The sequence below is a fragment of the Helicoverpa armigera genome, chromosome 22, assembly GCF_030705265.1.
Source record: "Helicoverpa armigera isolate CAAS_96S chromosome 22, ASM3070526v1, whole genome shotgun sequence".
NCBI lineage: Eukaryota > Metazoa > Arthropoda > Insecta > Lepidoptera > Noctuidae > Helicoverpa > Helicoverpa armigera.
The window spans coordinates 2,577,534-2,602,225 of NC_087141.1; the positions used below are offsets into that span (position 1 = coordinate 2,577,534).

Below are 24,692 nucleotides of genomic sequence, written 5' to 3' on the forward strand. Positions count from 1 at the left end.
TTGTTGTGCTTACAGGTGTCAACGGCAATTTATGTGTTCCTGCAAATTGTTGCTGAATATTTTGGAAAAAATAAATTATCAATTTTAAATATTGATAACTTGGACCGACCATGCGTTATGAACGAAATATCTTCAATGATAAACGGTTCCTCAATTGAGCAAATCAAAATTATTAATGTTAAGCAAGAAGATATAGGAAACACGGAAACAAAAGATGTAGACATTGTTATTTTGAACGAGACAATTGAAGTAAATGTATGTGACCCGGACTAATTAGTAGAAAATAAATAAATAAATAATAGTAAATCAAGTCTCCATAAATTCACCTTATAATAAAATTCGTTTCAGATGTTGGATACCCTACTACAACTGTATCCTGAGGTTTTCCTGGTAACTGTAGGTGGCAACATGCTCTCTGAAAACATTTCGTCATCGTATGTTCAAGTCTCGGCGGTTGGCAAGGAAGCATCAAGGTTGTCGTTGTTACGTAAGAAGTCGAAACCTCTGTCAGCCGTTGCAGTGACTGTGGCCAGACCTGAGGATCTGCAATGCTTGGTAGTGGCTAGGGCTAACTTACAACCTCACCAAAAACTGGTAGCGTTCACCTCGTACCCTCCACCTGGTGATTTGAAACAACTTGTGAAGCAATGGAGAAGTCAACAGGACCGTAACCAAGTGTTCCTAGCGATGGTGAACGATAAGTATAAAGTAGATTTGAAGCAACTTCCGAGTTTTGAGCTGCCGTTTAACATATTTTATGAGGTAGGAACCCTGCGCCTTTACAGCAACAGTACGACAGTTAGACTTTTTAAGTTTTTTTGTCTAAGTTAATGTATGTTTGTTTTACAGAATACTTGGGGTGGAGAATATTACACGCCATCAAATAACTGTTCATATGATTGTGCCGCAGCTCTTCAGTGTCGTCAACTTGGTGATATTAATTCTTTATACTGGTTGCAAATTCCCAACGCTCGTAAACAGGAGGCTGACGACATTGATATACAGGTACACATTATTGAATGTTGAACTTTCTCTTTTAAATATTGATCACCGTTTCCATCTGAGATTTTATCAACCCCTTTTTATTTGTTGGTTGGTAGTACTTCAGTAGGATCACTAACAGATTTTCCATTGATGCAGGTGCACTACGCCGAACTGAACAGCTACGACGCTCAGCGTTTGTTGGCTCGGTTACCAGTAAATAAAGATGAACAAAAGGGTTTTGGAATGAGTTTCAGCGGCATCACTGAAAGGTTTCTGTTACCTTATTTATACATGCTTGAGGTACACATTAATGTTGTTCAGATTTGTGTTATTCTTGCATTGTTTTTTTCAGAGGAGATTATGTAATGGGCATAACGCCTACATCAGGCAGTGTGTCGGCCAAGATCCGGTCGCCCGTTCAATACCTGTGGCCAGTTCCATCTCACTGGAGCCTAGAAGATGCGGCCACAGTCCCGCTTGCCTACACCATCGCGTTTTACTGCCTGGTGAGAAATCTTACTCTCGAAATCAGGAGACAGTTACTTCGGGCTCTATCAAGTATATTACCTAAGTAATATTTAATATTGCCAGGGTATCAAGAGCCTTCTGGTGGCGGGCACGTGTGTGCTGGTGCATGGCGGTGCGGGCGCGGTGGGACAGGCCGCCATCGCCGTCGCGCTCGCCGCCGGCTGCCGAGTCTTCACCACCGTCAGCGACCACCACAAGAAAACTTTCTTGACGAAGCTCTTCCCTGATTTACCAGGTAGCTATATCTTATTACTTTTGATCTCTAGATTACAGTATCGTTACTCAACTATTGCATTGTGTTTTATTTCAGCTGAACACATAGGAAATTCTCGTAATGATTCATTCAAAACGATGGTCAAGTATCATACTAAGGGCAAAGGTTGTGATATCGTCTTGTCTTGCGTGAAGGGGTTCCTAAAATCTGTAAGACCAAAAATAATTCAAGAATCTTTTTCAAACTTTGAGATCCGATTGCAATTAAAGTTTATTTCAGGCTTCATTATCTTGTTGCGGCTTTGCCGGATTAGCATTTGATTTGACTCAAATACAAAACCAGGAAAATTATCAATTTGGATTGTATAACCTCGCTTTCGCAAGATCATACACTACTATTACCATTCCATCTATATTTGATGATCGAAACATCGAAGAATTTAAAGTAAGTATAGCTATGTGACTCTCGCCATTATACGTTTGTTGACCTACTAAATAAATTATTTCAATCATGTTCAATAGAAACTAAATTGAGTTTTGAATGCTTATCACATTCACAAGATAAATATTTTTTATAAACATGGTGACGATCCTGGCACGAACGACGACATTAGAAGAAGTCAGCATCAAAATTGTAATATGATAATAATTATTTTTATCCTAGAAAATAAAGTTGATGATAAGTGAGGGAATCCGCTTGGGCTACGTGCGTCCGCTGTCGCGCGTGACGTACGCGCCGCACGAGGCCGCGCGCGCGTTCCGTCTGCTGGCCGCCAGCCGACACCGCGGCAGGGTGCTGCTCAGGATGCACGACCAACTGCCCCCAGCACAGCCCAGGTCAGCAATACTGACCGGACATGAAGCTCATGAACCTCATATTGCAATACTAAAAGAATGATTGATTGATTTGATTTTCCAGATTATCTTTTTCAAATAACTCATGCCACGTGATATTTTGTGACAAGGATGGGTTTGGTTTCGTGCTTGCTGATAGACTAGTCGAACGTGGAGCTCAGAAGTTGTTTCTACGTGTTCCTAATATTTCAAGTTATTCTTTGTTCAAAAAAGAGTGAGTGATCATCAATACACGTTATCACAAAAACCTTTTTTTTAGCTTGTTTGACTACTATTAACCAGTATTGCAGGTTATGGGAGAAACTTGGGATCGAAGTTGAGATATCATCCAATGCTCTAGATTCCATTGAAACTGTGCGCAATATGTTCAACGAAGCCAATGCTATGGGACATATTGAAGGCGTTCATATTGTAGCCACCGACTCGGACGACACGCTTAACGGCCATGAGATGATGATTGACGTTGTATCTAGAGAAGTTTCTCCAGCGCTCAGGTAATGAAATAAAACCAGGTAATGATAAAAAAGTCTACTGAAAACTTATGACGGACGCCTAAAAAATAAGTGAACATGAATCATACGCTAACTCGTACAGTGGTTAGATAATATGAAACTATAATTGTTTCAGATTATTTACCGTTGTAAGCGAAGACGATACAGTCGGTCGAAATATATGCTCGATGAGACGACAGAGCAATTTCAATGCTTTATTTGTGCAAATCAAACTGGAAAAGGTAGCTAAGAAAATGTTTTTTTTTGTATCATAGACGACAGTATTTAACCAAAGATACTCTTAAGGACATCTGGGGTTTGAAAGTATAACTTACCACCAGAAATATTTAGAAAAGATATGAATATTTTTAGAGAAAGGAAGAAGAATACTCTATTCATTGTAAATAGCTTGGCAAATTAAAACGATTTGCTAAACAAAGTACCATACTAACTAATTTTGTATAGTTTGCAGATTTAGGACTAAAAGAAGATAAACAGCTATCATGGCGCAGCGCTGCTGATGCTGTGGAAGCCGCCATGCTTAGCGGTGATGCTGTCGTAGTAGTCAACGCACTTCATCAGCCACATGATCTATTGCAGCAAGTTGAGCAGCTTCCAGGTATGGCCGAAAGATAAATCTAATAACTGAACTCCCTTTAACTTCCAATACTAGAGCTAGATGATAAGAAATCTAATTTTTCCAAAATTATGTAATACTCTGAGAATCCATTATATTTGTTACAGGAGTCGTAATAACGAGTGCAGTTGATGACAAAGCAACACTTGCCGAAATTGGCATCGATCAAAGCAATGAACATGATCTGTGTACACTTCTAGAAGAAAAGTTTAACATTGTTATTCAGAAAGATAAAGTTCCATATATGACTGTTGGGCAGTAAGTTGTGGTTTTCATTAATAGCTACTTGCATGTTGATATGACTACTAGTGCCCTGCCACAGAAGGTTAGCCACTGAGGACATCAACATTTGTATTTGAAGCCCACCACCTGAGTGTTTCATGTCCTAATTGTCCAAAGTAAAGTACTTGAACAAATCAATTTATTTTAATTCATAGGTGCAGCGTAGCGAAAAGAAACTGCTTTTCATGCGATCTTGAGTGACCTGTAGGCATGCAAACAAGCATGAAACTAAGAATGCCTTCACCTTTCACTTTTAGTCAAAGATTAGTGAACCCGTTTGTTTTACTTATAACTCGTATACCAAAATCCCCTATGAATAATAAATGTATTATCTAAGAAAAAGTATTTTACAGACTCAAAAACATAAAGCAAATAGAAGACAAAACAAATATGCCAGGATTAAGCGGTTACATCTCTCAAATTGTTCGCGACGAAGTTATTGCAACTACAGAGTTTGTGTATATGCCTACACTTACACATACACCAAATATGGTAAGTGCAAAATGCTGCTTGGTTTATTCTTTATCTATCTAGCCTTTTCACAAATATAAGTTTGCCTTCATATAACTGGATGCAGTTGAGTCTTTTAAATTGGTTAGTTACCTGAGCCCATCATCACCCTTTGGTTAGCGTGGTTATCAGACTTTTTGGCTTCTGACTACCAAAAATCAATGGACATACATAAAAAAAAACATCTATGTTTAACACACATATGTATATCGAATTATGTCACATTTCAGCAAATTGATGAATTTGATAACGATGAAACATTTTTATACATCGTGCCTGGCCTGGCGGATAGCCACGAACAATTTGAAGAGATGTGCGAACTTCTGAAGCTACCTGCTGTAGTTTTGCATTTAGGCATGGACGAATATCGAGAGAATTTACAAGAAATAGCCCAACGACTAGTAGAGGTAAGTAATCTTTAAATAACAAGCTGGCTAAATTAGAGAGAAGATGCCTTAATAAAATCGTTGACTTTTCAGGTACTAATGAAAAAGTTGAAAATTAAGAATCAATTCCAACTTTTGGGATATGAATTTGGCGTACCTGTTGTAATGGAAATGGCAGCAATATTGGAAAGCTATGGTCAGTTTTGACATCAATAAATGTTGCCTAAATTATATGGGCATATAGTTTTATTTAAATCTCTTTTGTCCATTGTCAGGGCTAACGGGCACCGTGTACTGCCTCGGCGGCACAGCGTCCGACATCCAAGCCGACCTGGAGCACAAGCTGCGCGGCATGTCGGAGCAGTCGTTGCAGGTGTCGCTGCTGCAGCACGTGCAGCGCCTGCTGCTGGGTGAGTCGCGCCCGGCGCTGCAGCACGAGCTGCGCGCGCTGCCGCAGTTCCGCGACAAGGTGCGGCGCGTGGTGCGCGCGCTGCGCGGCCGCGTGCCGCACTCGCGCCAGTACGTCGCCGCGCTGCTGCGCGCCGTGCACGCGCGCACGCGGCTGCTGCGCGACTGCCGCACGAGCTTCACCACGCTCAACGCTAAGGTGATCATCCTGCGCGCCAGGCTACACGACACGTCACCGCGGGAATGTCCGGAGCTCTCGCATCAGAATGTCGTAGTTCATCAACTGGATGCTACACTTGAGCATACGCCGCGTGATCTACGATGTTCTTCGTTAATTAATAAGTATTTAGGCAGTGATATATTGTCCAAATTTTATAAAAGAAACCGCTGTTTGAAAGAACCGATTAATCCAGAATACGTTTAAGTTAAAGGGTGCAGTATAATTTTATTAATTTTACTATCAGTGTTTCTGGAGTATTTTTTTTTTGGTAAAGTAAGGACAATGCTCAAAAAAAACCCAAGCCCGGCGCAAACGAAAAGTAACTCAAATTATAGGTAATAATGAGTAATGAAATACTGCATAGGAGGCATCATCGAAATCAATGGCTAAATGTATGAAATTGCTATTTGATTTTTTAAAGGGGTAAGATGAGCAGCTGGGGCTTATAGTTTAATTAAAGTGTTATCTGAAACAACAAATAAGTAATATGGCAAGTAATAAGCTTCTCCAAAAAGATAAATCGATACCGAAGTACAGGCTGCAGCGCCCACGTCATCGCATCATGAGCGTTTTACATTACTTAGGGTGGGCTAGACATGAGGAACAGTTCGCGCATCCCGCAACATTTTTGGATCTCGTCGTGTTAGAAATAAAGAATCGATGACTTTTAAGCGTTATTATTAAAATGAAAAGTACATGCATATCCTGTTTTTGTTCTATTATCTAGTAAAAGTAGGTAGAATAGTGGAGAAGTTGCTATAAACATGTCATTATGTACACTCTTAAACCACAACTGTATCTGTTTGCTGTTCCTTTTACTAATACATTATGTTACCTCTAAAATCTTTTTTTTTTTCATTTCTTTATTTAATTCGGAGTTTTTATCCACATGGATATATCAACCCCATCGTACCCTCTAAATTCTATTGACATAAAACACTATAATTCTCTAAAATCTTGAGTAGCAATGTACCGCAGATGTTAAAATTCGAATAGCAATTTCACACATATAGCCACTGATTTCGATGATGCCCCCTATGTAATATTTAATTACTTATTTTTACCTATATTTTGAGTTACATTTCTTTTGCGCCGGGCCTGGGTTTTTTTCTCATACTTCATGAGCATTGTCCTTTGATCTGTTTTTGTCAATATATAACTCGGGATCAGGGCAGGAAGAATGATGAATGAGATGTTGTGTATGCACCTACTTACATCCCCGTTAACCTTGATTTTTATCTATATTTGACCATCTGCTTAAACAAGATCTCCCTTACACACACACCCGTAACAAGCAATTGAACCAGCTTTTCAGGATGTTCAGGAAAGAAGGTTAAGTTGATTCTGGGTTAAGCTCGCCGTTGTACATAAACTTGTGTATTTTTTCGTGTGTTTCGTATATTAAGTGTGCAATAAAGAAGGTGTTCTAGAATAACAATGAAATGTGAAGAGGTTAAAATAAAATCTACAATCTAAATAGTACGGATAATAATTTATTTAGTTAATTTTCGGACCACGAATTTTCGGACCATGAATTTTCGGATCTAGAATAAATCTTTGTATAAGCTGTAAGCTTCGCATAGGTTCTTCATTTCAAATTCAGTTTTAATCTCATCGTCGAGATAACGGTTGATGATGGCAGGACATTCCATGTCGTTGGAGACGTAGGAGAGAGGCGTGCGGAGCTGGTGCACGGCGACGGGGCGCTGCGAGTGCTGCTGCAGGGCGCGTGCGGCGGGCTTGCAGTTGGCCGCGCGGAGCAGCACCAGCTGCGAGCGCAGCGCACGCACGGGAGCCACGTAGGCACGCCCGCGCGATATGTTGCCCAGCGCCGACTCTATTTGCGCTTGCGCGTACTGTACGGAGTGCTGCATACGCCCCAGTAAACTTCGGGTACACACAGCCACTTTCTCGGACCAAGTAGCAGTTTCGCTAAGAATGTCGTCCAGAGCCGGTACATCTTCGTCAGTAATCAACTTACTCATGTGTCTAATTATGGCATCTTGAAGTTGTTCTTCAGTCTTAAAACTACTCAATTGCTCTTCGAGAGTTGCCTGGAACTCTTCTGGCGCACATCCGAGGCAAAACACTGTGCCTGTTAAACCTGAAATGAATGAAACCATATGTTCCTAAGTCCGCTTCATTTATTGAAATAGAAATTAAGAAAACACAAGCGTTGTAGTTACCATGGTCTTCTAGAATTGCGGTCAGTTCAAGAGCTACCAGCACTCCTATTTCGTATCCCAGTAAGTAAAAGTTATTTTGTATTCCAGTTTTCTTCAAAAGAATCTGGCAATAAAAAAAAAGAAAATTGTAATGCCGTTTTCTTATACATTAAAGAAATTACTTTTATAGTCACTCCGGTATATCTTTACCTTGGCGTATCGTTCTGCGGTCTCTCGTATGGTTTCTCGTGGGCGATCGTATCCTGGCTGAAGCACAAAGGCGGGCAGCTTGAGGCGTTCGCACAGCACTTGGAACCGTTCGTAATGCCCCTCCATGCCCGGCACTATGCACAGGTATCTCTTATTCACATCAAACTCGTCCTCTGACTGTGGGTTACAGAAATTGCATTCTTATAGTATAACCTTTGGAAAGCATATTTTTTTTATTATTATCAATTTATTTTAGTTCAGTCTGATTACACTCTGTTACCTAATTCACTTACCAAAGTAATGTCCTTGTTTAGAGTAGGTACAGCGAATAACTCAGTAGTTGCGATGAGTTCATCTGCCGATACCTTAGAAAAGAATGTAGCTAGCCCATTTACGTTTTCAGGAACAATATCAGTTGCAGTCTCCACCAGTTCTTGTATTCTAATAAAAAAGGTTACAGTTAGATTGAAGTTTAAAATATAGGTAGCTAGCATGAATAATAAAAACTTAATCAATAAAACCTTACCCCTTCAAAGTTAAATCTGGTATTGAGTCTTCATCCAAGGATACATTATAAACGACATCCAAGAAGGAGCAGATTAAGGGTATACTTTCAGCAACAAGTCCCAAATCTTTCAATGTTGCTTCCGGATCCACATTTTGTGGGATTTGTATTTCTGTAATTAAACGATAATTTAAATAAGTATCACTAAAATTAATAAAATATTAGTTTTAAGTAGTATATATAGTTTTACGTATGTAGGTTGATATAAAAACAGTTTATGTTTGAAACAAGTTATGTATGCCGGCCGTTTTAATTTCAAAACCATCAGGTAGATAGTATAGAGTAAGTGTTGTTAAAATTCGTTTCTTTTAAGTTTTAGTTAACTAAATATAAATAAAATATAAGCATGTTTAGTGTAACGACATATATTATGTGTATATAATTACTTGAAAGTGCAATGAGCTGCTGGAGTAGTGAGGGCTCATTGACAGGTACGGGTATCGCGGCCACTACCGGCGACGGGCTGCGCAGCGCGCGCTCCGCCACATCCACCACGTCGTGAGAGCTTGCCTTACTTTGCGCCTTAAATATACACAAATGCATTAAACTAAACGAAAACCATATTCAATCAGACAAGAGCTGTGCAGAATTTCCGTACACAAAAAACCAAGAAGTCTCGGTCCATGACATCAAAATAGGTTTTTTTACGAATATGAAAAGTAACTTACTTGGTATAACTCCGAAAGGTCTAAATGTGTCGCTGCAAATCCACATTTTGCTCTGTCAACACAAATGTCTTGTCCCAGCGATTTAATAGCTGATAATATTGCGAAGTACCTGCAAAGAATACAGTTTGTTATCATAAGGCAAACTCGCCGAAATATGGATTATAATCGTGGTAAGGTTACTTACTGCAGGTGAGGACATATGGATCTTGCAGATGAATCTATTGATTTTATAAGCTGTCCCAGTTCTGCAACTTTATCATTAGATACGTTTGTGATTGCCACGTAAATTCCTCCAAGAGTTCCAATACTGGAAGCATCCTTTACAAGCGAATTTCCATTTATATTATTTTCCGATACCATAACATCGGCGCCAAGTTTTTTCCAGGTTCTAAAAAAATAAAGCCATGAGGGTATATTTAGGCACCTTATCTAATTTAGTGCGAGTTCCTTGACTTAAGGAAAAATTTAAAATTGTAATTTTACCCAATTTTGTATTGTTCGTATTGAGTCAAGTTTTTAGATTGAATGTACAGTTTCCTTGCACCACGTTCGATGAGCCTTTCGGCCAGTTGCACTCCGAGAGCGCCTTCGTCCCAAAACATGGCCTGGCACTCGTTAGGGTTGCATATTATTCTGAAACAAAATTAAGTCGTTCACTACAAAACCATTTTTTTTTTAGTAGTGCACCTATTTCGACTTATTATTCCTGGTATTCCACGAATGTATCGTAGCATAATACCTGGGGTACACAGAGTTAACAGAGCCTTGTATCTTGAGCAGCACCCTGCCGCGGTGTCGGCTGGCGGCCAGCAGACGGAACGCGCGCGCGGCCTCGTGCGGCGCGTACGTCACGCGCGACAGCGGACGCACGTAGCCCAAGCGGATTCCCTCGCTTAACATTTTCTGTAATTTCTGAAACGTTCAAAATAAACAAAATATTGTCAGTAAGATTCAAGTGTAGTATTGAGAGTAAGAGGTTGTGAGTACATTCAGATATCGTATACATAGCAAAGAGTGCTGTTGTTAGTAAACTTACTTTGACTTCTTCAATTTTTTCAGGGAGGAAGATTGAAGAGAAATCGACAACAGCGTATCCCCTTTCTTTAGTGAGGTTGTACATCCCAAAATCGTAATCTTCATCTTGATTGTGAAGTTGAGAAATATCTAAAAAGATGCATTCGTTTCCTCCACAGTTAAGTGTAGTCTGAAATGTAAAATTGGAACGTTATTAAGTTTGTTCCTTGAGACCTTACAAGAAGGTACCGTGCAGTGCAGACCTATGTATTTAGTTCATATCAATCAAAAATGAATCAAGTCATAATTATATACATATAAATGATAAAAGAAAAATACGCACAGTTTTCAAATCTCCCTTAGCTGAACTAATGACAATGTCACAACCCCTGCCCTTTGTTGCCTGTAGAACCATATCTCCAAAACTATGGTCCCGAGAGTTGCCAATATTTTCAGCTGGAAAAATAAAATAAAATTAGAATTTGTAGGCAATTTTCTTGAAAATATCAAATTATTTTTAATAATAAGTATACCTTTTAATTCTGGGAATAGGTTCAGTAAAAATCGTTTCTTCTTAATATCACTAACGGTAGTGAAAACTTGGCAGCCGTAAGCCAATGCAATTGATATGATAGCTTGTCCAAAACTTCCAGCACCTCCATGTACAAACAAATTCGTCTCTGGTGTCAGTTGCTTATAAAGTTTAATTCCCTGAAACATTAGTACGAAACGTTAATAACTTCCCTGAAACGTTAATAACTTCCCTGTTCCATGAGTCATAGGTATGTGATACAAAACGATTAACTATTGTGTCTACATCATCATCGTCATGGATAGAAAAGTGCTTGATAATAGTATTAGTTTAACCACCATGCATGTTGTTAGGGCGGTACTCACGAGACAGTAGAAGGCGTGCGCGTATGCGAGCGGCACGGTGGCGGCATCCTCGAGGCTCCAGTGTACCGGCACGGGCCACAGCAGCTGCGACTGCGCGCGCACCACGCTGCTGGCTGCTCCACCTCGCACCAAGCCCATCACGCGGACACCACTGTGACAATAAAGAATTCATGAGCGTCTTTGAGGCATATGGATCCATCAACGACAATAATATTTGTAATTAAGGGTAGCACTGATGACCTCCTACATTCTCTCAATCACAAAATACACAACGGCAGACTAATTTAAAAACAATCCGCCTTTGTTACATATGGTTCCTCAGAATAAATAAAATGTGCACTAATAGTAATACGTACTCTTGAGTGACTCCACTGTAATCCATTCCGTAGCCATCAGTGTTGCAGGACATCTTTCCTACAGCTCTTACATCGGAGGTGGAGAGTCCAGCGTAATGAACCTGAAAATATTTCACATATCAATAGTAGGTAATGTAAGATCTGGAGAAGATAATTAAGTCGAAGCTTGGGCCAAGCCTGACCTGACCTGATTATATAACTGACCTTGACTACGACACCAGAGTCGTCTAAAGGAGCTGCTGTCTCTACCCACTGCAGTGAATCCAGATTGCCGATTTGAGCACATTGCAAAGTTACTTCGTTCTTCACTCCTCCGTTTTGCGAACCGCATAACTTTTGCTGTAATACGAAATTTTAATGTAATAACTCTCCCAACCTGGACAAATTAACAGTGAAGATAAATTTCAATTTAGTCTACCTTTGCAGATGGCACCACCAAATCAACCCTTCTTATGTCTTGACTGACAGAAGGTAAATCACGGTACTGGATGTTTTGTAGTTCAACACCACCACACCTGAAATATGAATGGCATTAAGTACCTACATGGTAAGGAAATATTTAATTAAATTTTATTTAATGTTATTTACTAATAAGTACCTTGTAAGATGGAAGACATCAGACACATTGGCATTCACCACAGTTTTTCCATTCAATGTGTAAGAATATTCGTTATGTTTTGTAGTGTCGATGTCCAGTCTCCTGATGTGCGTGGGCAAGGTGACGGCGTGATGCGGCTGTCGCAGCATGTTGAGCTGCAGCAAGCCATCGAGGAACGTCACCCAGTTGTCGCGCCACACTAGAGCTGCTGAGCTCAGTGTAGTGTCGCAGGCCTCGATACTACAGAACTCGCCACTGCAAGATACTCAGTCATCAATTTTCGAAGTCAAATATTATATCCAAACATTTGCATCAACATCCTTTATGTAAGTTGCTGTGCGCATTATATCTCAAAAGTGCTTGTAATTACCTGTAATTGTAATCTCTCTCTTTCAGTAATTGATAGACATTCTTTGAGCTGAGCACCAGGTCACCTGACTCAACGTCTTGTTTTGCTTCGTCTTCAGCGGGGTTGCTGAAGATGTACCCAGAGGCTACCCTGAAGCTTTCATTCATGACCTGGAGAAAAATAGCAATATAGAAGCTACTGTTTGTCAAAAGCATGTTACATGTAGGCAATCAAATACAACAGCAAAAACGACGACGATGGATAGACCGCTACACATCTTTTTGGACCATATTATTGTTGAAGTAAAATATCATAACAACAATAAATGGAGACTTGGGAAATATTGAAATAACTACCTCAAAGCGTCCGTCGCCTCTATGCAACGCGACGCTGAGACGAAGCGGTCGCTGGTCGTGAAGCGTGGGCTGAGCGTACAGGTGAACATCACGGAATTGCACCGTTCCGTTGCGCTTGCCCACGTCCAAGTGCATCGCAAGAGTGTCCCACGCGTCAACCAGAGCCGCCGCGAAGGGATAGCACCTCTTCTCTACAAAATAGAATTATTCAAATTGGACTTAAATATAGTCATTTAATAAGATAAGGTTTTTGTTGCACCAATTTAGAAATCTGCAATGGATGTTTATAAATAAAAAGGGCTGTTGACATTCTTAACTACCATCATGACTTCAAAATGTAGATATATGTTTTGGGTATTAATATGATATAAAAGACCGTACCTCTTACAACGTGACCTTGCAAGTAGGTATATTCATCGTCGTGGATGGACTTCACGAACTGGCACGCTGCTGCCGCCCTCTTTTCTCCACCAACGAAAGATGTAACTCTCCTGCAGGCAAAATAAAAGATAAGATTCTTAAGTTACGGCAATTCTAGTTTAGCACAAAATTATATGACATGTCCTACTTACCATTTTTCACTGTGATTCCACTGCACTAAATGGGACAGCATTGGTGTTTCAGTAGAAACGGGGAACTCCACTTTCGGGTACAAAGCTTGAACTTCTGGGGTGTAGCCGTGCATGTACAAACTGTTTAGAAAAAAACACATAAAGCTGTTTAAATCAAATCAAATAATTTTTAGTTTTGCAAAACACTAGCACGACAATGTTTCTAAAACTAGATCGGGGCCTATATTTGAGAAGAAACTTGTAAAAGACTCGAGGGTCAAGAAATAAAAGTTTTATGAATGAACAATGTAAGTTCGTATAATTAAAAGAGGTACTCACTCGCCAACAGCCTGAAGCAGGAACAATGCATTGTCGGCGTGTCCACGGCGCGTGAGCGGCACGTGACGGGCCTCGGCCGGCATGGCACGCTTGAGGATGGCTTGCAGCAGCCCGTGCGGCGCCACCTCCACTAGCACTGCGTTACCAGGTAATAGACGTATCGTCTCGTCGAACAACACCGGGCTCTGATAAACGAAACATACACTTATACTAACAGGTCATATTATGACGGAAGAATGTCCAATAACTAGCTACATACAAATTACGTTATTCAGACGTGTGCGTTCGCGCAGCGGAATGTTGTTGAATTTAAAGATTTTAATTATGCAGATAATTAGTGTAAGACGTCCTATAATTGTGTATGGTAAATAAAAATTTGTGTATGCAGCCATTGTGGAGAAATTCACCAAAAACAGATTCCGCTGGGCGAACGTTGGCGAACGTTGTCCTGGCGGAACTTTTTTTAATCCATAGACTTTAGAAGAAAAGAGATGTGTCCGAAAATTAGTGTGTATTTGTGTATAATTGATTATGTATGAATGAAATCAGTGCATGCATAAACTTCGGAGAAATTCAAGTTTCCGCTACGCGAACGTTTGGCCATTAGCTAGTTTTCATATAAAGCGCTTACATAGAGAGCTGTAGATTTTTACATACGTTGTTTTGAATTTGTTTATATTTGTTTAAAAAACAGATTCAGAAAAAGTCGTAGGGTTTAAAAGATAAAAATATAAACGTAAAATACACTTATTAGGTCTTAGTTCTTAAAGTATGCAGTTTGGGGTCTAGATTTTCACGTTTACACAAACCTTGTAAGTGTCTCCAACATGTTGCCAAGTATCAATGATGTTCCGTTAGTAATTAAAAAGTTATAGGATATTTTACCATGAACAGATCACTGTTTACAAAGCAGTCGAATATCACGACGTTCTAAAGGAATTGCATGGTAAAATGTATGCCAATAATTAGTTTAATCATTCAACTATTCACTTGCAAAATTTCATGTCATTAAATTCAGTAATTAAAGAAAGACAATTAAAATATCGAAACCCTACATAATCCGACCAAGTTCGAATTGCTACAAAAAAGCGGCCGTGCCATATGTCTAAGCAACGTTCTTAACTTGGTAGGTTAGTATTTATTAATATGGTACAGTTGCGTACACAAGCATTAGAAAAAAATAAAACAATTGTATTTCTTGATTGAAAAATATTTTTTAATAATAATGCCACTATCTACGATAAAAATAAATCATCAATTAACAAGTACTTTTCTATTTAACTATCCGTGTACAAAAATATTTTTATTATTATTACTTACATAAATTACTTGACTACGTGATTAAAAATAACGTTAATAAACGTTATGTATTTTAACTAAAATGTCGTAGATAGTGGCATTATTATTAAAAAAATATTTTTCATTCAAGAAATGCAATTGTTTTATTTTTTCCTAACGCTTGTTTACGCAACTGTACCATTTTAATAAATATACTAACCTTCCAAGTTAAGAACGTTGCTTAGACATATGGCGCGGCCGCTTTTTTGTAGCTATCCGAACTTGGTCGGATTATGTAGGGTTTCGATGCTCCGTCAGTATTATAATTGTCTTTCTTTAATTACTGAATTTAATGACATGAAATTTTGCAAGTGAATAGTTGAACGATTAAACTAATTATTGGCATACATTTTACCATGCAATTCCTTTAGAACGTCGTGATATTCGACTGCTTTGTAAACAGTGATCTGTTCATGGTAAAATATCCTATAACTTTTTAATTACTAACGGAACATCGTTGATACTTGGCAACATGTTGGAGACACTTACAAGGTTTGTGTAAACGTGAAAATCTAGACCCCAAACTGCATACTTTAAGAACTAAGACCTAATAAGTGTATTTTACGTTTATATTTTTATCTTTTAAACCCTACGACTTTTTCTGAATCTGTTTTTTAAACAAATATAAACAAATTCAAAACAACGTATGTAAAAATCTACAGCTCTCTATGTAAGCGCTTTATATGAAAACTAGCTAATGGCCAAACGTTCGCGTAGCGGAAACTTGAATTTCTCCGAAGTTTATGCATGCACTGATTTCATTCATACATAATCAATTATACACAAATACACACTAATTTTCGGACACATCTCTTTTCTTCTAAAGTCTATGGATTAAAAAAAGTTCCGCCAGGACAACGTTCGCCAACGTTCGCCCAGCGGAATCTGTTTTTGGTGAATTTCTCCACAATGGCTGCATACACAAATTTTTATTTACCATACACAATTATAGGACGTCTTACACTAATTATCTGCATAATTAAAATCTTTAAATTCAACAACATTCCGCTGCGCGAACGCACACTATTCAGACAGCCACAAATACGATTTCAAACCCCCAACTTATATAATTCGGAATGCTTCAAAATTTTTACTGTAAGAGGATATAGTATCTACTTACTAGCAGATTGTTAGTGTGGTATTCCGCCGAACAGTAAGTGGCTAATTCTTCATTCCATTTCTCCTGAGGAATGGAGGTTGATAACCAACGCTCGCTACGGGCTTTAGGGTTCTTAATTGTTCCCTTCAGGAACTTGAGAAGCGCAGGGGCTACAAAAAGTAATAAAGTTAGTACTGCATACAGTCTTTTCTTTACAAATTAACTTCTTATTGCTTTTAAAGGTAATTTGACGTTACCTGCTTTTGCGATGTACCGCGAATGGTATGGCTTGTTAGAGCACGGCACCTCTTTTGCAAATACACCTTTAGCTGTGAGTTGGGCAACGAACTCCTTCATGACGTCAGCAGGTCCTGAGATAGTACTGGAGTCAGGTCCGTTATGACAGGCTACGTCAATCTCAGGTGGACATATCTTGGACACCTGTTTTTAAGAAGACATACCAAATGTTACTGCCATGGTTTACATTTTGAAATAAAATTATGTATGTGTGTGCATTAAAATTTTCGGACTTACTTGTTCGTATCCAAGGCCGACAGCGGCCATAGAACCAAGGATAAAATCAGTGTTTAATGATACAAGCCCACGGCCGTACGCGCACAGTATCATTTCTTCCGCTGTTAAACATCCATCAGCATAAGCGCATCCCAATTCACCTACGCTGTGACCTAATTTATGCAAATTAAACAAACATTAACACCTATTAAAAAAAAAACTTAAGATCGAAATAAATATATTACATCTCATTAAAATCGTACAATCATAATTATTTCAAAATATTACCTATGATACCATCGGGCTTCAGGCCTAATGCACGAAGGACATCTGTAAGACCGATTTGTATGGCAGCGATTCCCACGAAGGAGTGGAGAATATTGTCAAATGTTTTCGGGTCCGTAGATGTTATAATGCTCACAATATCTATTCCCTCCGGATGCAATACTTTGTGACACCTGCAGTAAAATATTTAGGAGTTACAAGTTGATTTTTTAATATATTTAATAGTTGTCTGGGACCTGTCCCAAAAATCAGCATTGTAATACGTAATTAAATATTTACCGTTCTATAGCAGCAGCGAAGATAGGTATGCGCATGAGTTGTGTCCCCATACCGACCCACTGTGAACCCATACCGCTGTACACAAACCATAATGGCCTACGAGCGTCGTCGAAGTACTCCGATTTCTGGGCCAGACTCACAGTTTCATTAAACTCGTTAGTGCCTGAAAAAAAAAGTATGGTAGATTAAATATGAGCCTTTTGACCTAATTCAGCTTGTTTATGGAGCACAATCTATTTTACATACCCAAAATAACGTATCCTCTGCCCAAATGTCCTGAGATGTTGTTTGCATGGATATTGTGCAACAGCGCTAATTCCTCAGCGTCAATGGGTCGAGAAGTGAGATTTTCAAATATGTTTCTGATAGCTGACTCCTGTCTTCCAGAAATTGTGACCAAGTGTGGAATTGAGCTCTTGTAGAGCGATAAGTCCTGGAATATTCAATATTATGAAATTTCTGCAAACTCTTCAAGATCTTAATACATTTGAATCTGAAATTACCTTAGGTTTGTATTTTCCCTTCAGCAACACATGTGAGTTGACGCCAGCGGCAGACATTCCGTTGAGGGCAACGTAATTGCGCTGGAATTTCTTGTTGTCGGTGACCACTTGCATGCGCCCATCGCGCAGTGCAGCCACATCCTGACGCGGGCTATCACAATGCAAGTTGGCGGCAATCGCTCCGTGATGATAACCCAGCAACACCTTTATGGTAAGTTAATCAATAGCTATATATTTACAGAACGGTAGTTTAATGGCACCATTTAAAAATATGACCACCATTTAGAAAATATGTTATAAGCATACATACCTTAGTAAGTGCAGTCATACCAGCTGCTGCTTCAGTTAAGCCAATGTTCGAAGTTACGCTACCGACAAGTAAGGGATCTTCCCTATCTTTGCAGTAGACTTCTTCAATAGCTTCTAACTCGGCTTTATCACCCTCCGGTACACCTGGCAAACAATAAAATCTTTACTGCATCGGTCCTTATATGGTAAATAAAAGAACTGTTAATTGAGATGTGGCTACAAGATTATTTCGCAAGTGTCGCATAAAATAGTCTTAGCTTCCATGAAGGGTATTTCGATTATTTTGGAGGTTTATTTTATGATATATCACATTAAGGTCGTTAGAACTTTACGTGACCTTTATATTTTGTTGTGATTTGACTAACCTGTTCCATATCCTTCCACATACTCGACTGCCTGCGGTGGCACTTGCGCTTCCTTGTAGAACTCTTTAATGAATCCAGCCACAGTAAGAGGATTACGACAGTAGCCGAATCTTGGTCCAGTTCCCGTTGTATCCTTCATGATAGAAAGGAATTCATTTTTGACATGTACTAATTCGGCGTACACTCTGAAATTTTACTTAGAGTTAGTCGTAAAATCAAAAATAAATATATTTTTTTCTTACTGCAGGAGCATACCTTTTGGCATCCTTTGATTTTTGCAGTAGTATAACGCTAATTGCGTCGGAAAGAACGTAGCCATCAGCATTCTGTGCGAATGACTTGGTGGTACCATCTTTTGAAACTGTTGCAGAAAGTCTGAAATAACATGTAATATTTATTAACAAACTAATTGGTAGCAAAACTCATAAGTGAATGAATTAACAGATATTTGCCAAGTCCTCAATATTTTAAGACAATTTTCTAAGGTGAATAATTTAAATGGTGTCAAAAACAATAATTAACAGTCATTATTTTCTTTATTCTTGTTGACTTAATCAAAGGTAAAACATATTATGTATATAGGTATAAAAATATACATAGTAGATACGTAGTTACCAATGGTCAGCATAATTATTATGCACATGTCTGATAACACGTGTCAAATCAACCATACATTACATAGTTTTAACATTTGAATTCTTCTGTCGTTATACTTTATAATGACTTTGTTCTAAACGTTTACCATACATAAGGCAGGCACACAAAATGTCATAACAAGGGTCGCGAGTAGGCACTGCGTGTACGCCGCTTTCAATCAGTTTTTTTTTGGAAATCAGATGAGGCATACGTTCAGCAGTGGTTGAAATGATGATGTTCATCATCTAAAGCAAAGATTACCTTGCGTGGTGGACAGATGCCTGTGGCTGTAGAGACAAGTATGCACCACCGACGATGGCAGCCTCACAAGCACCACGCTTCAATGCCAAATATGCTTCCTCGAGGGCAGTGGTGGCACTGCAGTCCGCTTCGTCTATGGCTAGGGATGGACCTTTCGTGTTCAACCAGTAGGAGATACGATTGGCAAACATGGTTTTACTTGATCTGAAAATATAAACTACAATTAGTTTAATCAAATCAAAATTAACAAGGATTTGTATATAAATATCGGGACTCCTAGTATATATTATACTAGGAGTACATATCTACACGCATATAAATACGACAAAAAATATGTTAAGTCTATGTTCGACACTTACCCTAAAATACCTAAACCAGATTTAGAAACAATGTCAGTGGATCCAGATTTTTCCGTGTCTGAAAAAGATGAGCCCACAAAGACTGCTACCTTCTTGCCATTGAGGTGTGCCGGACTCAAGCCTGGAACACGATAAAAACAATTGTCATATGAATGCTAAGGGTGATTCTTCGAAACACAGTTTTTACGTGTTTTTGACCGAAGAACATATGAAAATATCATTCGATTGGAATGAAAGTTTCAGGTTTTATGTAAAAGGTAAAGGTCTATCGACGCCTCATATAACTAATTAGAATTTATTAAAAAAAACTATAATTAAGTTAGCAGAAAACAGTAAAACCTAATTAATCTGGTGTGTCCCAACGCCGGTTTTTGCTGCATTATTTAACTTTCTGCGAGCTACGTTCGCGTTACAATAAAACTAATGAATCCAAATGATCTTTAAATATATGTTTCTTAATATTTTAACATTAAAATAAAAGAAAATGGTGTATTTTCATAATTACATAAATTTAAAAATTGTCCCCGACTAAATTCATCATTAAGCTGGCTCGATTTGTTCAATCATTATCTATACGTAAATAAAAAATATTTGAAAAAGTAATATTTACTTGTAAGTGATTGCACCGGTCAGCACCGAACGGTGACAGTGAGTGCTCGTGAGCGGACGTATTTTTCCAAAAAAATACGATTGCAAGTTGTCATCTGGTGTTTGTAAGGCAAGTAGTCATATCAATCTGTCTTAATTAACTGATAGTGTGTATCTGCTATCGTTTTGTTGCCAAGGCAAAGTGTCTTATGAGATGGTTTTGCTAACATTAATTGCATGTTTGATGCTTTACGTTTATAAATAAAGGAGCAGGATTTGATAATCTGCGAATTCCTCATTTTTCTGTCCCCCATTAGTCTGGATTCATCTGGCTCTTAAAGCCAGATGAATTTGAGCGGGACATATGAATTAGATTTCATTCAAATTCGGGCATATGTTACAGGTATGTCTGAAGACATTTCTTAATTGTAGTTTGTATACTTATTTGTTAATTTGTGTTGGCTTCTAGTGCATTGTTTTTTGTTCAAATACCGTGGAAATAATTATACTTATTTTTTAATTTCAATAAGATTACTTAAGTAAGTAATACAAAAAAATAAAGCTGTTGGTTTTATTCCGAAGTTCAATGTCTGTCGCTAGAATAGCTTTATATTTTTTTAGATCCATAATTTCAAAATTTCATAACGAAAATTATAAACAAGAGAAGAAATACTAAGAAAAAAGACTAGCGGATAAGAGAAGATATGACAGAATAAATAATAATGAAGAATTATGGAAAGAAAAACAAGAAGGAATAGACAAAATTATATACGCAGGAAAGAAGAAAACAAAAAACTACTGATAGGAGAAATTAATCTCAACGTCTGATTCATTTTCATAAAAAGTTCCTGAAAAACTCAAATTGAATTATTCAGCGTTCTGCAAGTTTGGGAGATCTAACCTGATTTTCGATCAATAGATACTTTTTTAAGAGATGGAAGTAAACATTTTAGTGTCGATTTAGAAAATATAAATCCATACTTATTAGACACTGATGATGAAAAATTTAATATTTTTTATTAATTTAGGTAGGATATTAATTAGTTTTCTACTATCTCAAGCTTAGAGTTCCTATCGTACTGAAAAATTAAGTCTGATTTTGATTAGTAAGTTTTATTTCTTTTTAATTGAGAGTTTGTTTTCGGTGAATTTTATTTTTGTTTTAAGCTAAGATTCGTTTTTGTTTTGTGTTATTAAGAAAAGTTTACCATTTCATATAATTATTATAGCGTTGAAGCTAGTGTGATTTAACAACCGTAAGAGGTTTAATAAATGATTAATTTGGATGAAAGCGTTACTGTTTAATTAATTCATAATTATTTTCTTGTGTCAGCCAAAAAAAGTGATAAATTAAGTAGTAATAGGAGTAATTATTTCAATATTTGGTAAAATCTATACTATCTATACTAATATTATAAAGTGGAAAACTTTGTTTGTTTGTTTGTTTGGTTGTAATGGATAAACTCAAAAACGACTGGACTGATTTTAAATATTCTTTCACCATTAGAAAGCTATATTATCTGCGAGTAACATAGGCTATATTTAATCCCGGTGCGGGCAATAGCTCCCACGGGATGCGGGTGAAACCGCGGGGAAACGGCTAGTTTTATGATAAAGATCATTGGAAAAATAAAGGAAGTATCATTAATCTGTACTGTCACAATTAATCTGGCCCAGCAATTAATCAGCACCTTTTAAATCCTAATCTACGTGATGCAATTCGATGCCTTCGATATATGATATTGCACATAAGGCACTGGGTCAAACTATTACGTCAATTTAAGTCTAAGAGCAAAAAAAAATTGAGCCAGATCAATGAGTCAAAAACACTCGGTCTCGAAGAATCACCCCTAAACGATAGCCTGCCGTAAAAGTGTAGCTACATAAAGTATCTGTCATTTTAAAACGTGTGGTGGTTTAAGTCTTATAAATAAATTTAAAAGGCTGTTTTGATGCTATTCGTCTCAGAAGACCTGCTGTCATTGCAATTGCAGAACCGTATTTACCTGCATCATAAATAGCCTGGTAGGCTTGTTCGAGGATTTTGCGAGACATAGGGTCCATGTAGTTGCCGAGACGGAAGTGTACGGAGAAGAACTGGGCATCGAACCGATCGAGATCTGGAGCCATTCCGGTGTACTGTGCCAGGTCTGGATGTTTGTAGTTCCATCTCAGGCCCTCCGATGTTATCGGATTCTCCTGTTACAAAGAAAAATGATTTTCTGTGTTGTTTTGTTGTATGTTTCTTGATAATAATACTATGTCGGGCGTCGGGAAATTTCGTTATATGTTGAGCATCAGTAATTTTATGACCAGATGGCATAGGTATCAGTTACTATAAGTGACACTGCCTGCCACACCGGAGATCGTAGGTTAGATTTCCGCATAAGCCAAATATTTTTAAAGCACGAACGTTTGATTTAGTTGAAGTATTGCTGTGTAAGTATAGTATGTCTATATATTCAACTGTACAAGCTCTGCTTAGGACGGGGCTAGATGACGTTATTATAATAACGTGGAAAATGAGTATCCAAACTAAACAGTGTCAAAATTAAAATATAACAACAAGAGAAAAATATTTATGTATCAGACTGTCACTGAAAGATAGTAGGCTAATTGGCCTTTTCCGGCTACTAAGATCACGTGGCGTTGCTAAAAATCCCTTTAAAATTTCACCTATTATCAAGGTGAAAGTTCAATGTCAATGGAGTGAGGCTAGAAAGCAATTATTCTTTTGTAAGTAAATAAGGTGGAAGTTTTTGCCACTAATTTTGTGACGTAAATAAAGGTTTCAATTGCGTAGTGACTTACCTTACTATAAAGTATTTTGGAGAACTCCTGGACATTGTGAGACTTTGGGTAAAGACCCGACATGCCAGTGATGACGATCCTCTCGCCATCGAGGTCGCCCAATGATGCATCAGGTGCCAACATCCCCTCATGGGTAGACACATGTTCCTGAGGTGTAGGCGCCATGATGGAACTACTGATGATTTATCTAAAAACAATTCATTCAATTATTTACATGTCCATCTTTCACAAGTATACATTTCTTTTTTAAGTAGTGAAGTACACAGTAGTAGCATCTGGAGATGTTCCTCTCCAAATCTCAAAAAAATATCTCAATCTCAAAACACTCACTGATGAAGAGCCAAATAAAAGAAGTAAAAATCTAACTTCCACCTACAATATCGCACACGTGTTTACAAGCAGCCAATCATGCAGACAGAAAAACAAACAGATTTCTTTTTAAATATTTGTTGCACTTCACAATGTCCTGTCAACACACCACACTTATGTTCTTATGAAAAGAAAAAATAGAGTAACTAAGAGTCTTGAATAACTAATTGACTGATAATGATGAAGACTTTATTGCAAATATACCTTCGACGTCATTCACATATAGGTACGTACTAAATAGGCAATATTACAATTATGTATTAAGGTCAAATCCCATCAAATGAATTTTTGACAAAATATGAAAAAGAAATGACTTACATTGCGAAGTGCCACCAGCGTTTCACTTCTGGTACACGCAATAACTGACACAGTTGTTTTATCAACTCTGATTTCGACATGATTTAAATAATTTGCATAATTTGAATAGCTTTGTTATTTAAATATCCATTTTTTTGCATATGTATGCAAAATCAAAAGTATCCAGGACTTCATAAAAAGACATACAAAATCGGATCTATCTATATAAAAGCGAAATACCACTCACTGATTAATCTCGAAATCTCAGAAGCTAAAACATCAACAAACTTGAAACTTGGCAGGTAAGTAGGTTCCTTGCCGATAGCAAGGAACGCGGGTAAAACCCTGTCGGAAGCTAGTATTTTGAAATTTATTTATTTATTTAACAGTTTACCTACACAGTTGATGGGACAAGAAAAAGTAGAACAATGAAGTACAAAGGCTACTTTTATGTTAAGATGTCTCTTCCAATAGTCCCGCTAAGGTAGAGTTTATATTATGTGCGACTTCTTCCATTCCATTCTTCTTCTTACAGCGAAACCTGACGGAGTCTGATAGTAGCAACGGTTATAGAAAAGATGAGAGGCAATCGCTCGAGGAGAGATGAAACACAGGCCACTATGTGTGAGTTTAGTAGGTATAAATGTGGATGGGTGGAGAGTCAGAGGGAGACCGAAGAAAAGATGGATGATTTTTCTGAGAGATAACATGAATAGGACGCAAGCGAAACCGCGGGAAACATTTGTTAATTCTTACTAGTTGCTGATCATTATATCAGCAACTAGTAGCTTAAATCTGTATTGTTGCGATATAGGAGAATCCTTAATGCTGACCGACGTCAACTATTCTCTAAAGACGATGATCAAACTAAACGCATCTATATGCAGAAAAAAACATCATTTTTTATGTTTTATGGTAGTATAAAGAATATTTAGGTGCGCTTGCTTTTTGAAGTTGAACCAAGATTGACAGCATAACCTTTCGTCTTAACTTATATATTGAGTTATAATAATTAAGCGTGTTACAAACAGACATACAAGTCGTGTCACATAAATGGTATTTACTTTCCTGAATAGAAATTAGCATGTTAAATGACGA

At 38.0% G+C, this 24,692-nt stretch overlaps 3 protein-coding genes across 3 annotated transcripts; 2 read left to right on the forward strand and 1 right to left on the reverse strand.

The window, feature by feature from the left end:
• Positions 1-117: 117 nt before the first annotated feature.
• LOC135118461 (fatty acid synthase-like) lies at positions 118-2,790 on the forward strand. The gene is made up of 9 exons (XM_064040593.1): positions 118-255; positions 349-762; positions 850-1,005; positions 1,141-1,277; positions 1,337-1,490; positions 1,576-1,747; positions 1,823-2,170; positions 2,390-2,562; positions 2,645-2,790. The coding sequence occupies exons 1-7, from the start codon at positions 118-120 to the stop codon at positions 2,044-2,046; spliced, it is 1,395 nt and encodes a 464-aa protein (XP_063896663.1). The 3' UTR covers positions 2,047-2,170; positions 2,390-2,562; positions 2,645-2,790.
• Positions 2,791-3,506: 716 nt separating this feature from the next.
• Positions 3,507-5,774, forward strand: LOC126055187 (uncharacterized). The gene is made up of 6 exons (XM_049843246.2): positions 3,507-3,690; positions 3,816-3,966; positions 4,344-4,482; positions 4,731-4,907; positions 4,980-5,082; positions 5,162-5,774. Exons 1-6 carry the CDS (start codon positions 3,609-3,611, stop codon positions 5,716-5,718), a joined length of 1,209 nt encoding a protein of 402 aa, XP_049699203.2. The 5' UTR covers positions 3,507-3,608; the 3' UTR covers positions 5,719-5,774.
• Positions 5,775-6,987: 1,213 nt separating this feature from the next.
• LOC110370856 (fatty acid synthase) lies at positions 6,988-23,701 on the reverse strand. Its single transcript, XM_049843238.2, has 38 exons — positions 23,616-23,701; positions 22,929-23,115; positions 22,124-22,316; positions 19,530-19,650; positions 19,171-19,374; positions 18,529-18,648; positions 18,274-18,458; positions 17,910-18,052; positions 17,600-17,803; positions 17,343-17,529; positions 17,097-17,259; positions 16,821-16,990; positions 16,554-16,705; positions 16,277-16,460; positions 16,041-16,189; positions 13,583-13,767; positions 13,265-13,384; positions 13,074-13,183; positions 12,693-12,883; positions 12,358-12,506; positions 11,988-12,242; positions 11,808-11,904; positions 11,594-11,728; positions 11,390-11,490; positions 11,034-11,184; positions 10,670-10,847; positions 10,480-10,592; positions 10,159-10,326; positions 9,862-10,034; positions 9,606-9,755; positions 9,307-9,510; positions 9,123-9,231; positions 8,841-8,976; positions 8,416-8,566; positions 8,183-8,330; positions 7,890-8,066; positions 7,701-7,803; positions 6,988-7,618 (listed from the first exon to the last, which is right to left on the reverse strand). The coding sequence occupies exons 2-38, from the start codon at positions 23,091-23,093 to the stop codon at positions 7,059-7,061; spliced, it is 6,204 nt and encodes a 2,067-aa protein (XP_049699195.2). The 5' UTR covers positions 23,094-23,115; positions 23,616-23,701; the 3' UTR covers positions 6,988-7,058.
• Between the last annotated feature and the right edge of the window lie 991 nt (positions 23,702-24,692).

What these genes read in the sequence shown, in the direction of transcription:
- LOC135118461 (XM_064040593.1), top strand. Translation starts at nt 118, where the DNA reads ATGAACGAAATATCTTCAATGATAAACGGTTCCTCAATTGAGCAAATC. An exon ending in CTGACGACATTGATATACAG is followed by an intron (nt 1,006 to 1,140) that starts GTACACATTATT and finishes CCATTGATGCAG; the next exon opens with GTGCACTACGCCGAACTGAA. An exon ending in CTGTTACCTTATTTATACAT is followed by an intron (nt 1,278 to 1,336) that starts GCTTGAGGTACA and finishes TGTTTTTTTCAG; the next exon opens with AGGAGATTATGTAATGGGCA.
- LOC126055187 (XM_049843246.2), top strand. Translation starts at nt 3,609, where the DNA reads ATGCTTAGCGGTGATGCTGTCGTAGTAGTCAACGCACTTCATCAGCCA. An exon ending in TTACACATACACCAAATATG is followed by an intron (nt 4,483 to 4,730) that starts GTAAGTGCAAAA and finishes GTCACATTTCAG; the next exon opens with CAAATTGATGAATTTGATAA. An exon ending in TAGCCCAACGACTAGTAGAG is followed by an intron (nt 4,908 to 4,979) that starts GTAAGTAATCTT and finishes TTGACTTTTCAG; the next exon opens with GTACTAATGAAAAAGTTGAA.
- LOC110370856 (XM_049843238.2), bottom strand. Translation starts at nt 23,093, where the DNA reads ATGGCGCCTACACCTCAGGAACATGTGTCTACCCATGAGGGGATGTTG. An exon ending in GAAGCCCGATGGTATCATAG is followed by an intron (nt 16,706 to 16,820) that starts GTAATATTTTGA and finishes TGCATAAATTAG; the next exon opens with GTCACAGCGTAGGTGAATTG. An exon ending in GCGGTACATCGCAAAAGCAG is followed by an intron (nt 16,190 to 16,276) that starts GTAACGTCAAAT and finishes TACTTTTTGTAG; the next exon opens with CCCCTGCGCTTCTCAAGTTC.